Raw genomic sequence first — 14,903 nt, 5'->3', positions numbered from 1 at the left:
GATCGCACTTCACTCGCGTCTACGACTTCGGGACTGGTCTAGTAGTGCTGTAAGCTGTACTACAAGACTATCTGTAGCGCGTAAGTGCTCATTCACTCGTCTCTCCCTTGTTGCTTGTTTCTCGATCTTCATTGACCTGTCTCTCTCTCGCCAGTCTCTCAGTAGCTCACGCGCTTCTCGCAGAGGTTCAACAAGCTCTATGTCTCGCCCCTCCGTCCCCTCGACCGCACTCGAAGACCTCTCCCTCGACTCACCTACCGATTTCATTTCCGCCTCTCTCTCCTCCCTCGACTCTTCCCTCCGTTGTCAAATCTGTCACGAGCTCTTCACGGCCCCAGTACTCCTGACGACTTGTAATCACACGTTCGATTCTTTGTGTTTGAGGAATCATTTGAAGGAGATCAAGAAATGTCCGCAGTGTGGGAAGGAGGCGAATGAGGATAGGATTAGGAGGAATTTAGGGTTGGAGGAAGTAGGGAGGGAATGGAGGAATGCTAGGTATGTAGATCAGCTCGCTTTTTGGAGGGAGAGAGCGGTAGAGGACAGGAGAAACTGAGCTTAGTTCCGTTTTCTCGCAGAAATTATTTGATTCAACTCGAGAAATCAACTACTTCGACTCAACCTTCAACTCCACCAATAGCTTCTACCTCCAACAATCTAGGCCCTCCCTCCGCCGCCCCTACGCCTTCTATCGCAACTCGTGGTTCATCAAAACGTAAACTCGTTCAACAATCTCCTCCACCTGCGTCCAGCACAAGCTCACGGAAGAAGATCAAACCTGAACCCTCTTCTTCTACCCAACAAGTCCGGTCTCTAAAGAGCGGGAGAAATGAGGAGGAACTAGCTGTTGATGATAGTAGTGATATTGAAGTGATCGAAGATTTCGGAATGAATTTGAGGAAGAGACAGAAGAGGGAATCGTCCACCGCGATGACGACGAGTTCACAAAGAAAAGGGAAAGGGAAGCTGAATGGGAATGGGAGTGAAAGAGGGCCGGAAGGGGATTTGAAGGATCGTAAGTTCCGATCTTCAATTTTTCTCCTTTTCTTCTCTCTTCAAGCGGCAGTCTCCTCGAGACCTGTCGCCTCTGACCCTCTGAGCTTATGTGCTCGATACGATACTGACTCATGACTCATGTGCCAAATGTTCAGCATCCATCTTGGTGACTTGTCCCGTCTGTTCGAAACTCGTCAAGAACGGTTCAATCTCGGCTCATATCGATTCGAATTGCGTCAATTTCGTCTACAATTCCTCCACTACCAATAGTAACGGCTTGAATGGAATGGGGAAAGGAGGGAAGGGAAAGGGGAAGACGGAGAACGCGTTTGGGAGATTGATGGGGAATTCGAACGGGAATGGGAATGGGTATCACTCTAGGTGAGTGCTCGTCGCCTTCTACTATCTTGTACCGTTAATTCTTGAGGAAGAAGAGAAAACGAGGGAAACTGATGAAACCGTTTTCTTTTCCGCTGTGCATATTCAACAGCGATGACACCCCATCTTCAAACCCTTCCACTTCTACCTCAATACCACAAGATACGACTAAATATCTCCCTCTCCCAAACTACGCTCACAAGAAACTCAAAGACCTCGAATCACTGCTCAAGGTTCGTTCTTTCCCTTCTCCCTTCCTTCTCCTCCTACCTTCCTATCCCCCTCCCTTACTGACTTCTCGCTGACTTCTCCTTCTCTTCACAGGCCTTGAATCTTCCCACATCAGTCCCTTCCTCACACTCCAAAACTCCCGATCAAAAAGTCTCCTACCTCAAGAAACGACATTCCCAATACCTAACGGTCTGGAACGCGAACGTAGATATCGATGTGAAGGATCCCAAGCATTTGGGAGTCAAGGGCTTGAAGGACGAGTTGAGGAATTGGGAGAAGGTTTTATTGGAGGAGGAGAAGAAAGGGAAATCGAAATCGAAGAACGTGGCGGGGGGAGGAGATACAGTGAGTTGCGCGCGTCTGAATATGAATATGGTAACAAGGTATCTCTTTGGTACTGACGACAGCCTTGACCTCGTCTTTCTTTCTGCGTCACGTTAAGAAAACTCAGGAGATGGAGTTTAGGGAATTGATTGCATTGGCGAGGAAGAGTCATTTGAGGGATAAAGAGAAGAGGGAACGACAGAAACAGGAACAAGAGCAAGCGAAGGGCGAAGAGGTTAAAGAGTCAGTCGAAGCGACGGGCGTCGACGAGGAGAAACTCGGAGAAGCGGAGACGAAACTCGACGACGAGAATATTGGGAAAGTGGGAATCAACGAAGACAACGGAGATCCGACAGCAGCGAAGAAGAGTCCTCCTGAACCGACGACAATTCCGGAATTGGAGGAGATCGAACAAGAGCCGGAGGAGAAGCAGGAGGACGAGAAAAAAATGAAAATCGACGACGAAAACGCTGACTCTCGAACCCCCGCGGCCGTTCCGATCTCAGCCTTACCCTTGGAGGATCGTCAATTGGAAGCTCCGAGTCGACTTGTTTCCGACACTGCTGTCGTCACCGATTCCTCTGCATCTCCTCCCCGTCGTCGCACCGTTCGAATTCAAACTCCGCCTCCTCTCCCCTCATCCTCTCCTCTTTCCCCTCTTCAATCCGATCGAATTCCCACTCCACCTCTCCCGCGAACTCACTCGAACGATCAAGAGGATGACGCAGGAGAAGAAGAAGACGATTCGATGATGGGTAGAGGAGAAAGAAGTTCGTCGATTTTAGAATACGATGAGAAATTTTTCCCACCTACTAGTCAGAGGGTGAGGGAGGTTGATTGGGAAATGGTTAGGAAAGCTAGAGAAGAGGAACGGGGTGAGGAAGAGGAGACGGAGGTTGGAAGAGGGGAGGAGGAGGAGGAGGTCGAATGAGCCTTTTGCAAGGAGAGTTTTCAGTTTTCGTTTTTCGATCTATTTTTCGCTTGTTGGTTCGGATCTATTGTGTTAGTTGTAACAAGACCACGCAAGTTACACACTCGCAGTCTCTCTTGAAGAACGTGAGGACTTTGAAAAAAAATGAGTCTCATCGCGATTCGTTCCGCGAAGTCGCATCTCTTCCCCGCTCCCTCACCGAATCCTCCTCGTAGGCCTCTCTACACTATCGTCGTACTCGTACTTTCATCTAACTCATCAGCCTTACCTCCCGCAGCTTGCCAACATGTCTTCCTCCGATTCGTCGTCTCAACTCGATCACCTCAAATCTCTCGTCGCTCAACTCCAAACGAAAATCGAACGACTTGAATCCCAAGCGTCTTCGACCGCACAAGATGCGAAGAACAAAGTCGGACAAGCGGTCGAAGGAGCTAAGGAGACGGTTAAAGAAGTAGTTGGGGGAGCGAAGGAACAATTAACTCCCGGGCAGCACTTGAGATTGGTTCTCATGGGTCCTCCTGGTGCTGGTAAATCATCCCTTCTCTATGCAGTCAACCGAGGGCGTGATGAGGGGAGAGAAAGTTCCGGAGAAACTGATCCGATCTCTCGATTCGACTGTGTGAATAGGTAAAGGTACTCAAGCCCCTTGGATCAAAGAGAAATACAACGTTTGTCACCTCGCTACTGGAGATATGCTTCGAGAACAAGTTAAAGCCGGGTCGGAACTAGGAAAAGAAGCGAAAAAGATTATGGATCAAGGTGGACTCGTTTCGGATGAGATCGTGATTGGAATGATCAAGAATCAGTTGGAGGAGAACAAGGAATGTCAACTTGGGTAAGTAAACTATCCCTCCCTTTCTTTTCTAGCTGTCGGAGCGAGAATACGAGACTAACTCGAAGTTTTCATTTCTCCTCTCTTCCTCGTTCTTGAATCGCTCGCTTAGATTCATCCTCGATGGATTCCCTCGTAACGTTACTCAAGCCGAAAAACTCGACGAGATGCTCGTTGAACGTAAACAACCCTTGGAACACGCCGTTCAACTCCTCGTCAACGACAACTTGCTCGTTTCTCGTATCACTGGTCGATTGATTCATCCCGCTTCTGGAAGGAGTTACCACAAGGAATTCGCGTACGTTCCTCCTTTCCCTCTTAACCCATCTTCTGAGTGAAGTGAGTGGTGTACTGATGAGAGTGAGAGTTGAGTGAGGAAATAGACCTCCCAAGAAATCGATGACGGATGATGTTACGGGAGAACCTTTGATTCAAAGATCAGATGATACCGCCGAAACTCTACACAAACGCTTAGAGACTTATCATAAACAAACTGGTCCTGTCGCGGAATACTACAAGAAGAAGAACGTGAGCTTCCATTCTCTCTTTGCCCTCCTTTTTCCTTCCGTTTCTTCCGACTGCGACGGAGTGATTCGAGCTCGAGCTGACGATGCGTGTGTGTAGATTTGGACCGGTGTCGATGCGGCTCAAGCCCCTAAAACCGTTTGGGGTAACTTGCAAAAGATTTTCGATGCCGCTGAACAACAACAAAAGAAGTAGAGTAAAATCTAGTTCACTTACCCTGTCTCTCTCTGTCTGTCTCTATTTCCAAAAAGAACCCCTTATTGGTGAAGCAATGTTTATGAAGTTCCCCCAAAAAAGACGAAACCTCGGTCGAGTGAGACAGAGAGAGATTCAGTGCTTCTCTTCGTTCGGGCGGGAAGAGAAATGAAAAGAAAGGGAGAAAGAAAAGCAAGAGAGTGGGCATGGTTACGTAATAAAGACAAGCTACAGTTGAAAAGAGAAGAGATAAAAAGGAAAACGACAAAAATCTAAATCGAGGAAACACGCAACAAAACTGAAACCCAAAAGATAAAAACAATCACCTCCTCCTCCTCCTGCTCTTTCTCCTCTTAGACGATCCCAGCAGTTCTCCTCAACAGTCCTACCTCCGCCATGAGACTTTCCGCGGCAGGCCATTTCTCTGCCTGTTGTTTCAAAATCATCTCGCATAAATCCAAATCTTCTTCCGTCCTCCCTTTATCGAACGTTTCATCCTTCTTCCCCGTCTTCTGTTCCTCCAATTGAGTCGCCTCTAATCCCAACAGTAAGCCCCTCGCGACTACGAGGAAACAACAACCCCAGTAAGGGGAATGAGGTTGACAAGCTACTGAAACTCCTTCTCTCGTGGGAGCTTCCCTAACGACGTTCAACACTTTGTTCGCTGCGAATTTGACGAGGGATGATAGAGGTCCAGTCGGGTAAGAAGTCGTATCCAATGAACAAGGGAGAGCAGGGGCGATGAGGGGAGAAAGAGGAGAAGTCGAAGAAAGGAGGAGAATGATCGCTGCGGGTGCGATCGAAGCGGTGAGGAAAGCAGTTTCACGAGCGGCGGCAACTCCGAGAGATTGAGCCGTAGGAGGAGAGGAAGGGTCGAATGGAGGAGTCGTTTTACGAAGGAAATCGAGCGCGGTGCGTTGGATTCGATCGGACCAATGGACGATTCGGATCGTGTATTCGAAACGTTCGGACTCGGGTAAGGACCAGAGGGTTTCGAAATCGGTTGCTTCGCGCAAGAGGGCAAAGGCGTGGAGAATCATGTTTTGTTCGGTGATCTATCGAGAGAGAGCGAGAGTGTCAGAATCAGCTTGAGAGAACCGAGAAAGGAGTTTCTAGAGTGGACGTACCTCCGCAGGTAGTTGAACCTCTGCGAGTAACAATCCTCTGTTACCCGTCAAAACTCCCGATTGAATCGTCAATCCCCAAACGAGGTATCCCAATCCAACGAATTGTTCCATTTCTTCCCTCCTCACCTCGTTCGAAACCTTCTCCATATCATGTCCTTTCCACCCCAGTTTTCTAAACTCGTTCGAAACCCATTCGATCAATTCGACCGCTCGAGAACGATCCTTGAGTCCGTAAGCACGGAGGGAAAGGAATACTCCGGCTTGGAGAGTCGAATGAGAAATGTAGCCCGTCGTTGGAGGGAATAGGGGAGGAGGTCGAGTAACGTCGATGATTGAGGCGAGGGCGAGAGTGAGGGAAGTATCGGCTTGGATGAGGTAGGAACGGAGGTTGGAAGCGTCGGCAGGGAGAATCGGACACCAGAGGTAAATCTCGTTCAAGTAACCTTCTACGATCGATTCGATCGATGCGGTCGATTGAAGTGGGTTCGGCAATTGCAGAGAGGGGTCAAAGGTGGGAGGAGTAGTGACCGAGACGTGACATGGAGAAGCTTGAAGGGAACCCGAAAGTGAAGTAGATTGCGAAGGAGATCTCGCGTTCAAGTCCCCAGTCGTCAATAACGGGTTGAAGAACGAATCTGATCCAGTACTTCTCGAAGGGGAGTTCGAAGGGGAAGGAGTAGAATGGTGTGAATCGTCGTTCGGGTTGTTGCTAGTCGAATTCGATTCTCGACCTCTCGCGACCCTTCTCGGTCGTCCTTTTCTCCTCGAAGGCGCGAACGTACATTCGAGTTGTTGTTTCGTACATCGAGTACACTTCGTGTGTGGGTCGGGAGTGAATTCCGGGTTGTTGTCGATTTGGTGCAAGTATTCCTCTGATAATCCGATACATTTCCCTTTAGCCTGTCGACATGGTAGACATGATTTACTGGGTCGTTTGCGTTCGCCTCCTACTGGAATCGGTGGTGTCATGTGGTCGAGCGGAGAGGGTCGAGAGGGAGAAAGGGAGAGTTGATGATCAAGTTGGGTAACTTCTGAGACTGCTGGGCTCTAACTGCAGTTAGTTTTAGGTTGGTCATGCCGGCGAACGCGAGAGGTTAACTCACCTTGCTGTGCGTATTCGAGAGAGAACTGAGTGAACTGAGTGGATGGAGCAGAGTCGACCAAGTTCGCCGGAACTCGCCTCGGACAACTCCTCAGATGCAACAACTTCGGAGATCTTTTATTGTTATTTTGCGCACTACGGGTCAAGTCAGGCTCGAACTGAGAGGACTGTATAGGTCGTCTGGGAGGGTCCACGGATAGTAGGGAAAAGTGCGCGGGTTTTTCGTTTTCTTTTTCAAAAAATTCATGATCCAGGCGCAATCTCGCTGCTTTCGTCAAAGACAATGACTCTTGCCACCTAGCCCAGCATCTCCTCGAGGCAGCTCTAGGGTCAGACAGGAGCTTGGCAGTTTTGCAGCGAAGGGAGATCGACTCTCTTCAGCACTACAGTTTTTCCTCTCGCAAGCGGCATGCGAAGTGTTACACAAATTAGGTTCTACGGCCGGACGAGAAGAGTATATAGAAAAGTAAGTAATAAGGAGTAGTAGTGTTATCTACTTGCGCATACGCAGACCGAGGTAAAGTAAAACTCGATAAACGACCAAAATCAAAACCAGAATCCCAACGCTGAATCCTTCGCTTCCACTGATTTCGAGGTTCTGCTCTCCCGCACCAACGCTATCAGTCACCCGTACAACTCTCAAGGAAGGAAGGAGAAGGGAAGGACTCACTCGAACGACATCGTCCCCGGTCAAAGCGCACTGTTCGGGAGTCAAAGAACTCGCCATCGGACAACTACAGACACCTTGAATCGTAGGACAGCTCAAGATTTGACCGGAAAAGTCGTTCTTGACGAGGAGGTTGAATGAATAGGTTTGATAATCCTGAGGGAGAAGATCGAACGGGTCAGTCAGGGAGGATTTCGAGGAAGAAAGGAGACAGAGGATGAACTGACGATCCAGTGGACTACGTAGAACCAGAATCGAGGGAGAGATGCCGTGCGGATAAAGTAACCCATGTTGCACTGTTCCGATTTGAGAGGAAGTTCGTCAGTGCTCAGACGACCGTGCTCGAGGGAAAAAAGATAGGGACTGACCATCCACAGTCCGTTGGCGAAAGAAGCGATCGCGAGAGCGGCGACGAAGAGAGGGAAAATGACGGCGACGAGGAGAGATTGAGATTCGGCAGTGTAGAGTGCGAGGAAGAGGTAAATCAAGAATCGGAAGAAATGAGTCGCTCCGGGATTCATTCCGATACTCCAATAGCTATGCGACGAAGAACGTTAGCTTCTGAGTGAGTTGGATCGTCGAGAGTGCAGAATCGAACGCACATGATGAGAGAAAAGACGAGGGAGCAAAGGAAGAGGAAAGGAACCGAGACGATCGATTGAGCGAGCGTGTAGACTCCTGGACCGTAGAGACCGTTTCGACGTTCTCGAATGAAGACGGAACGCTCCTCGAGGAAGGAAGGAATACCGGCGACTATGAAAGGGAGAACTGTCAGCGAATAGCGAGAGACGGTTAATGAGAGGAAGGACCTACCTGACATGAAGCCGAGGAAGGCGACAGCGAAGAACCTGAGGCATTGACGGGATATCAGCTCAAAGCTCTACCGAGAGAATATGCGATTGAGACTTACGAAACGGAAAGACGATCGTTGATCTTTTCCGCGCTATAACCTAGGCGAATCCAGATCGTCGCGAGCAACAATCCCATACCCGCAAACATGGCGACTGAAAGAGAAAGAGGTATCAGCTAAGGAGTCTAACGATGAACGAGGAAAGAGACTCACGTCGAATTCCGTAAGCCAAAATGTTGCGAGAATAGTTGAGCAAATTTCGATGCATCAAAGTGTTGAGCTTCCTCAAATTGCCAATGACCTTGGCGACGCTTCCCCTCGAGCTCTTGCCGAACGGAAGTGAAGTCGAGGGATTCGAGCTCAAACTTCCTCGAGGTTTCTCGGTACTGTGTTGAGTCCAGAGGTCAGAGTAGTGCGAGAGATGTTCTTGAGCCGTGCGGTGTTGATGTTCGGGTTTCATGAATTCAGTGTTGACGAGTTGAATGACGTGGTCGGCGGGATTAACGAATTTAGGAGTGGGAGAACCCGTCCAGGTGAGGTAGTTGTCGAGCTCGGCTAGAGATGGAGAGAACGATCAGCTCAAGGATCGTGTTAGAGTAGAGGAGGGGGAAGAAGAACATACAGACAGGACCGTTGTACATGGTCTGACCACCAGCGAGGACGAGGAGGTTGTCGAAGAGTGAGAAAGTCTCAAAGTTAGGTTGATGGATAGTACAGATTACGAGCAAGTTCTGTTCGTGAGCGAGGTGGCGGACTACAAGCGAGGAAGGAATGGTCAGGTCAAGTAGCTTCAAGGAGAGAAGAGAAACGACTCACGGAAAGTTACGACTTCTCGAGAGGACGAGGCGTCAAGGCCAGAGGTCGGTTCATCCAACACGAGTATCGATGGCTTGCCTACGACCGATTGAGCGACAGTGACTCGTCGTTTCTGACCTCCCGAGATTCCACGTTGGAGCGGTGTTCCAATCTTGTTGTTCGCGACGTCTTGAAGTCCGAGGCTTCGAAGGGTGTCGTCGATGTGGCGGTCAAGTCCAGGGTAAGAGGAACCAAGACTGAGCTTCGCGGCGAAAGCGACGGTCTCGCGAACGGTAAGGACTCCGAGAAGAGCGTCGTCTTGTTCGACGAAGGACAAGAAGTCTTGAGTCGAGTAGTTGGTTGAGCCGTTGATGGTGACCTGGTGATAGAAGATTAGTCAGCATAAGCGAGAGGGTTGAGAAGGGAAAGGTCGAGAGGCTGAGGAAGAGAAGAGGAGAGAGGAGAGGCTTACTTGTCCAGAGGCAGAGCTTCTTCCGCAGATGGCGTCGAGGAAAGTAGATTTACCTGCGCCACTAGGTCCCATGACTGAAGAGAAACGTAACAAAGAGACAGTCAGTATATGAAAGAGCGTCGACGAAGGGACGACGAATAGAGGAGGGGAGAGGCGACGACAGAGAGAGAAATAAACTCACCTGCGAGAAGTTCGCCCGAACGAGCTGACCCGTTCAAGTGGTTCAGGATAGGTTGCGGACGTTTAGGAGCGACGTAGGTGAGATCCGACCAGGCGAGTTCGAGGTCAGTATGCTTCTCGAGCGAGGTTGAATGATTCGGTTCAACAGAGTCGCTTTGCTGCATGATGGAGAGTTGTGAGGTCGCGGTTGTCGAGGATAGGGTGTGAATAGATGGTGTTTCTGATGAGAAAGAAAGAAGAAGAGAAGAGAGAGGCGGATGAGGAATGAAGGGAGTTTGTTCAGATTCGCCTCCTCCGGCAATAGACGAAAACAGAAAGAATGGAGCGCTCGAATCTCTTCGAACGGAAGGGTTCACGGCTTCTGTCGCGCCTACCGAGCACCGCTCCAAGTCGATCTTTAGTCATATGATCCAGTCAATGTTTTGACTCGAGCCGTGCGCCACAGGACCGTCGAAAACGAGAATTCCTGTTTCACTCGCAACATGATCTGTTCGAGTAGAGCTCTTTTCAGGCGTGGCAAGCACATAGCTCGGTCGCCGTACAGAAGCAGGATACGAGGTCAGTCAGGATAGTCAAGCTGGATGCGAGTAAATTGCGAAGAACGACGAGATGCGAGGAAATACAACAATGTTTCTGATCCGTGAAGGTCGAGAGGTGCGGGATACTGCTTGCGAGGAGGAGAGTGTCAGGTACTAGTTTGTGAGCGGCAATGGGGTTTCGAAGATCGAGGTGGGGTCGAAGGAAGTGAATTCGGAATTCAAAAGAGAGGTGGAAAGTGATATCGGAATTCAAGCTTTGTCCCAGTAGCCGATATCGGAATTCGTTCAATTCCCGAGGGCTTGACTGCATCGAGCGCATACTGGTGGCGATGGCGTCTCAGTCTCGATTGTGATGGGTTTCGCGGTAGGCTTGACGGTGAACTGCCAGCATCGTGGGCATTTCGCGGCGAGAGAGGGAAGAATAATCGCTCTTGTCGCTGAAGAGTCTGTAATGAAGACCTCCTCGTTATTCAAAGCTGTAGATCGTACATAGAGGTATAAGGACGTACCAGAAGCACTCGAGGCGTACTGCCAAGCTGATTTCGAGGGAACTTGCTCTTCAATCGAAACGTCCGAAACGATGAAAAGGGTCTTGAGCACGTCGACTGAATGACAACGATACCGTCAGCTCTTCATCCTTCTCGTCACCAGTAAGTGCGACTAAAACGCACGGTGTTTGCGAACAGTTTCCGAAGGAGAAGTGAGAATCACTCGAGCTTCAGCAGAGCTACCGATGTTCCTGCGAGAAACAGCAACGAAGAGCGGTTAGCAGCCGGGCAATGTGTAGCAGGGCGTACACGAGGAACGGAGAGGGAGATAGCTCACTTGTCGTTTCGCGCCTGCTCCAGCAGACTCATCACTTCAGTTCGAAGTCCAAGTAGCTCCTCCATCTCACTCTTCACTACAGGATCGTTCCATTCTTTGCTCTACGTCACATTGAGATTTTGTCAGCCAACCGCCGAGCCCGAACTCTTGGAAGGCGAGCTCACCGGTTGAGGCCACTTCTTTTCGAATACGCTTTCTCCTCGATCGGTCTCAATCGAAGGGTCTTTCGTCGCGCCTCTCGAGAAGTGATAAATCTCTTCAGCGAGGAGAGGAGCTAGAGGAGACAAAATTGAGAGGTAGGTATCGAAAACCTGACCAGACTCGAAGAAGCGTCAGTTCTCTCCAGCAGAACAGAGGGAAGAAAAGGTTGCTGACTTTTTGTAGGGTATAAATAACTTGTCGACGAGCGAGAGTAGTTCGAGCGTCGGCGTAGAGGGTATCTTTTGTAACGTCGAAATAGAACGACGAGAGGGTCGAGTTCGAGAAGTTCGACAGGGCTTGATAGGCTACCCAGGGGCAGAGTCACGGTTCAGCGAGGGACACTATCGAATGAGCGGACAATCAAGACGTACCTCGGTTGAATTGATAGGTAGAGAAAGCTTCTCGAACAGTTTGATCGAGAGTGAAAAGCTCGTGCAGGACGAATCGTTCGATCTGAAAGGTTCGCTCACGTTCAGTCAAAGGCCGTCATGGAAGTCTGAGAGGGAGAAAAGCTTACCAGTCCAAGGTCGCAAGAGTCGAAATCCTCGACTTTCTCCTGTCCGATGTTGCCCAGAAGGAACCTCGCCGTGTTTCGAATCTTGCGGAAGCCATCGAAGGTTTGTGCGAGGATCCCAGGACCGATGAGAACGTCTCGAGTCGAATCGACCGAAGCGACCCAAATTCGTAACAAATCAGTTCCGTAAGCGGGTTCAAGTTTCGAATTCTAGACATCAATCGAAAGCAGTCCCTCAGCACGAACTCGCATGCTAGAGAGTAAGCGATGAGGACACACCTTTCCACCTTTGATAACAGTATCGGGACTGATAACATTTCCCAAACTTTTACTCATCTTCCTCCCCTTGTCATCCAACACCATTCCATGCGTAATCACGTCCTTGTATGGCGCAACTGGCTCCTCCCCTTCTCGAGTCGAAGCAATCTTCGTCAACAGCGAACTCTGGAACCATCCTCGATGTTGATCGGATCCTTCGAAATAAACGTCCGCTAAAACTCCCTCCCTTTCCGATGATCGAACTCCTTGTTCCCTCAACAACGTCCAGGAGCATCCAGAATCGAACCAAACGTCCAAAGTATCAGCTCCTTTCCTCCATGTAACTCCTCCTCCTTCTCGTTCAGCTCGTTCGAGTTCTGCAGGTTCGACGAATCCTTCAGCTGAACCAGTCCACCAGTAATCGGTACCTCCGTTCTTCTCGAGTACTGAGACGATGTGATCGATGTTTGAGGGAGTAAGGAGGGGGACCGATCCGGAAGTGGGAGAGTCGCGGTAGACGACGGGGATCGGAACTCCCCAAGCTCGTTGGCGAGAGATGCACCATTCTGAACGACCTCGAACGTACATCTCGAGGGTACGAGAACCTTTATGAGACAGAAATGAGGGCGTCAGTTGGGCGGAAGCGAAGAGGCTGAGAAGGAACAAGCTCACCTCGAGAAGGGAAGAAATTCACTCTCTCCAAAACTTTCACCGCGTCATCTTTGACATTCTCAAGGTTCGCGAACCATTGACTCGATGCTCTATCAGTGCAAAGATCCGTAGTCAGCATTTCGCGCCGAAGCGAGAAGTTTCGCAGCCAAAACTCGCCTGAAAATGACCGGTTTCTTAGTCCTCCAATCATACGGAAACTTATGCGTGACCTGTACCTCCTTCAACAACGTGTCTCTCTCCTGTAGAATCTCAATGACACCCTGTACTCCATCGCCTAGCACATTCTTCCCTTTCAATCTCTCCACCACCTCGGGTTCCAATCCGAATTTATCCAAATTCGAATCGAGTTTCCCTTCCCCATCGACGGCAGAGTAGATATCCTCGACTCTGAACGGGGAGTCGGCAGAGAGGGTAGATTGGAAGGAACGATAGGATTCGAAATCTTCGATTCCGTGAGCTGGGGAGGTGTGAACGAGTCCAGTACCGGTTGTTGCAGTGACGTAGTCGGCGGGAATAATCGGTCGTGTTACTTGAGGGACGGAGGAGGAAGCGGAGGGGGAATTGAGAACGGAGGTGTAGGTGGTCGAGAGTAGTGAAGAACCTGCAAGCACGCAATTCGTTCAGCGAAAGATTCCTGGAAATTCTGAACGAGGTCGTATGCTCACCAAGGCACTGAGCGATGAGCTTGAGCGAAGTCTCGAAAATCTCTGCTAGAGCGGCGATTCGTTCCGAAGCAACGATCAGAAGCTCATTCGAGTCCTCCCTCCTCACGAGCGAGTACTCCATCGCAGGGGAAACAGCAATTGCCTATCACATACTCTTTCAGTCTCAACGATGTATCCAGTTAAGATCAAGGGACTTACGAGATTACTCGGTAAAGTCCAAGGTGTCGTCGTCCACGCCGCCAGACTGATCTTCTCTTCCCTCAAATCGATCTTCATAGCCTCGAAAGCAGTTTCGAGACCTTCTCCGAGCGATGCGACGGGAAAAGCGACATAGACGGAACGGGAGACGTGATCGTCTCGATATTCGAGTTCTGCTTCGGCCAATGCTGTTCTCGAGGAAGGTGAATAGAGCGTTGGTCGATTATGAGAGACGATCAATCCTACGTATCAAAAGTACTCATCAGCCTGAAGCCAGACGAGTGCGAGAGAGAGAGAGGCAGAGAGAGATTACCTTTCCCAACCATATCTTTGACAACCCCTAATTGTCGTTTCTCATAACTCCAATCCATCGTCTTGTATGGGTTATCCCAATCTCCCATTACTGCGAAACTTTTGAACTCTCCTTTTTGTAATTCGATTCCCTTTTCAGCTTCTTTTCGAGCGGCGGAACGGATCTCTTGCGCTGTTAGCGAGGAAGCGGGTTTCTTCAGAGCTGAGAGCGCTTTTAGTTCGAGAGGAAGCCCATGGGTGTCGAAGCCGGGGACGTAACTGTCGAGAGGGAGGGGTCAGAGAGCGGTTAGACACAAGGAGAAAGCGAGAAAAGTAGCTCAACTGGATTCGATAGCCTTGAATGAGTTTACTTCGATTGATGATATCCTTCGTGATCTTATTCAGCGCATGACCTGAAGAGTATCACTTCAATCAATCAGTCTAGTTGAGAGAGGATAGAGCTCGACAAGAAAAGTGAAAACTCACCACAATGTAAATTCCCGTTCGCATAAGGCGGCCCATCATGCAACACGAACAATGGTCTCTCCGTTTGTTTACTCTGTCATATCTCTTTCCTCTCGTCATCAACGTTGTCTCGCGCAACAGCGATGTATAGAGAGAGACTGACCTGCCATTCATACAAATCCTCCGTCGTTCTCTTCCAGAACAACTTCTCCCGTTTCGCCGCTTCGGCTCTCAGAGGAAACGCCGTCTTAGGTAAGTTGAGCGATTCGGAGTAGTATTGACTGAGAGCATCTTTCGGCTTCTTGGGAGATTTTGCGTGATTTGGGAGAGAGGTCGAGAAGGGACGGGGGAGGGCCACGGAAGGGGAGAGAGGTATCCGCCGTGGTAAGTGTGAGAGCAGCATTGCGGGAGTAGGAGTGAGAGTGGGATGTCGGGAGAGGAGGAGGGGGAGATGATTCAACTTGAGTCGGAGTTTGATCGAGTTTCCGGTTGATTCAAATCGGCTGCCAATTCGGGCGGACTCTGGTCTATCGATGCTACAACTTTGAGTGTAGATTGTCGAGAGTGAGGAGAAGAGCTGATTACAACGGAGTGAATTGCAATTTCTTGATCAAAGAGAAGATCTTTGATTTTTTTCATCTCTTTCCGTTCTTTCACCCATCACCACACC

At 49.7% G+C, this 14,903-nt stretch overlaps 5 protein-coding genes across 5 annotated transcripts; 2 read left to right on the top strand and 3 right to left on the bottom strand.

Annotated features, from left to right (window-relative positions):
• Window positions 1-199: 199 nt before the first annotated feature.
• JCM6883_002016 (uncharacterized protein) lies at window positions 200-2,860 on the top strand (the record flags this gene model as incomplete). The annotated part of the gene is made up of 6 exons (XM_076631695.1): window positions 200-498; window positions 579-1,015; window positions 1,152-1,377; window positions 1,487-1,607; window positions 1,699-1,980; window positions 2,048-2,860. 6 exons carry the CDS (start codon window positions 200-202, stop codon window positions 2,858-2,860), a joined length of 2,178 nt encoding a protein of 725 aa, XP_076488266.1.
• A 286-nt stretch (window positions 2,861-3,146) lies between these two features.
• Window positions 3,147-4,412, top strand: ADK1 (adenylate kinase ADK1; the record flags this gene model as incomplete). Its single annotated transcript, XM_076631694.1, has 5 exons — window positions 3,147-3,387; window positions 3,488-3,695; window positions 3,805-3,990; window positions 4,076-4,220; window positions 4,317-4,412. The coding sequence occupies 5 exons, from the start codon at window positions 3,147-3,149 to the stop codon at window positions 4,410-4,412; spliced, it is 876 nt and encodes a 291-aa protein (XP_076488265.1).
• A 353-nt stretch (window positions 4,413-4,765) lies between these two features.
• JCM6883_002014 (Zn(II)2Cys6 transcription factor domain-containing protein) lies at window positions 4,766-6,508 on the bottom strand (the record flags this gene model as incomplete). Its single annotated transcript, XM_076631693.1, has 2 exons — window positions 4,766-5,467; window positions 5,540-6,508. 2 exons carry the CDS (start codon window positions 6,506-6,508, stop codon window positions 4,766-4,768), a joined length of 1,671 nt encoding a protein of 556 aa, XP_076488264.1.
• A 626-nt stretch (window positions 6,509-7,134) lies between these two features.
• Window positions 7,135-9,497, bottom strand: JCM6883_002013 (uncharacterized protein; the record flags this gene model as incomplete). The annotated part of the gene is made up of 11 exons (XM_076631692.1): window positions 7,135-7,239; window positions 7,312-7,464; window positions 7,536-7,604; window positions 7,677-7,845; window positions 7,911-8,061; window positions 8,122-8,156; window positions 8,219-8,312; window positions 8,372-8,713; window positions 8,781-8,912; window positions 8,975-9,332; window positions 9,426-9,497. The coding sequence occupies 11 exons, from the start codon at window positions 9,495-9,497 to the stop codon at window positions 7,135-7,137; spliced, it is 1,680 nt and encodes a 559-aa protein (XP_076488263.1).
• Window positions 9,498-10,429: 932 nt separating this feature from the next.
• On the bottom strand, window positions 10,430-14,636 carry ISM1 (isoleucine--tRNA ligase ISM1; the record flags this gene model as incomplete). The annotated part of the gene is made up of 17 exons (XM_076631691.1): window positions 10,430-10,590; window positions 10,654-10,749; window positions 10,816-10,883; window positions 10,970-11,070; window positions 11,134-11,280; window positions 11,345-11,475; window positions 11,542-11,623; window positions 11,688-11,894; window positions 11,964-12,547; window positions 12,615-12,703; window positions 12,771-13,215; window positions 13,280-13,421; window positions 13,478-13,719; window positions 13,791-14,047; window positions 14,112-14,181; window positions 14,255-14,327; window positions 14,397-14,636. The coding sequence occupies 17 exons, from the start codon at window positions 14,634-14,636 to the stop codon at window positions 10,430-10,432; spliced, it is 3,135 nt and encodes a 1,044-aa protein (XP_076488262.1).
• Window positions 14,637-14,903: the final 267 nt, after the last annotated feature.

This window comes from Sporobolomyces salmoneus (assembly GCF_050403485.1).
Source record: "Sporobolomyces salmoneus JCM6883 DNA, S_salmoneus_JCM6883_v1_ctg19, whole genome shotgun sequence".
Classification (NCBI taxonomy): domain Eukaryota; kingdom Fungi; phylum Basidiomycota; class Microbotryomycetes; order Sporidiobolales; family Sporidiobolaceae; genus Sporobolomyces; species Sporobolomyces salmoneus.
This window is presented reverse-complemented; position numbering and strand designations above follow the sequence as displayed.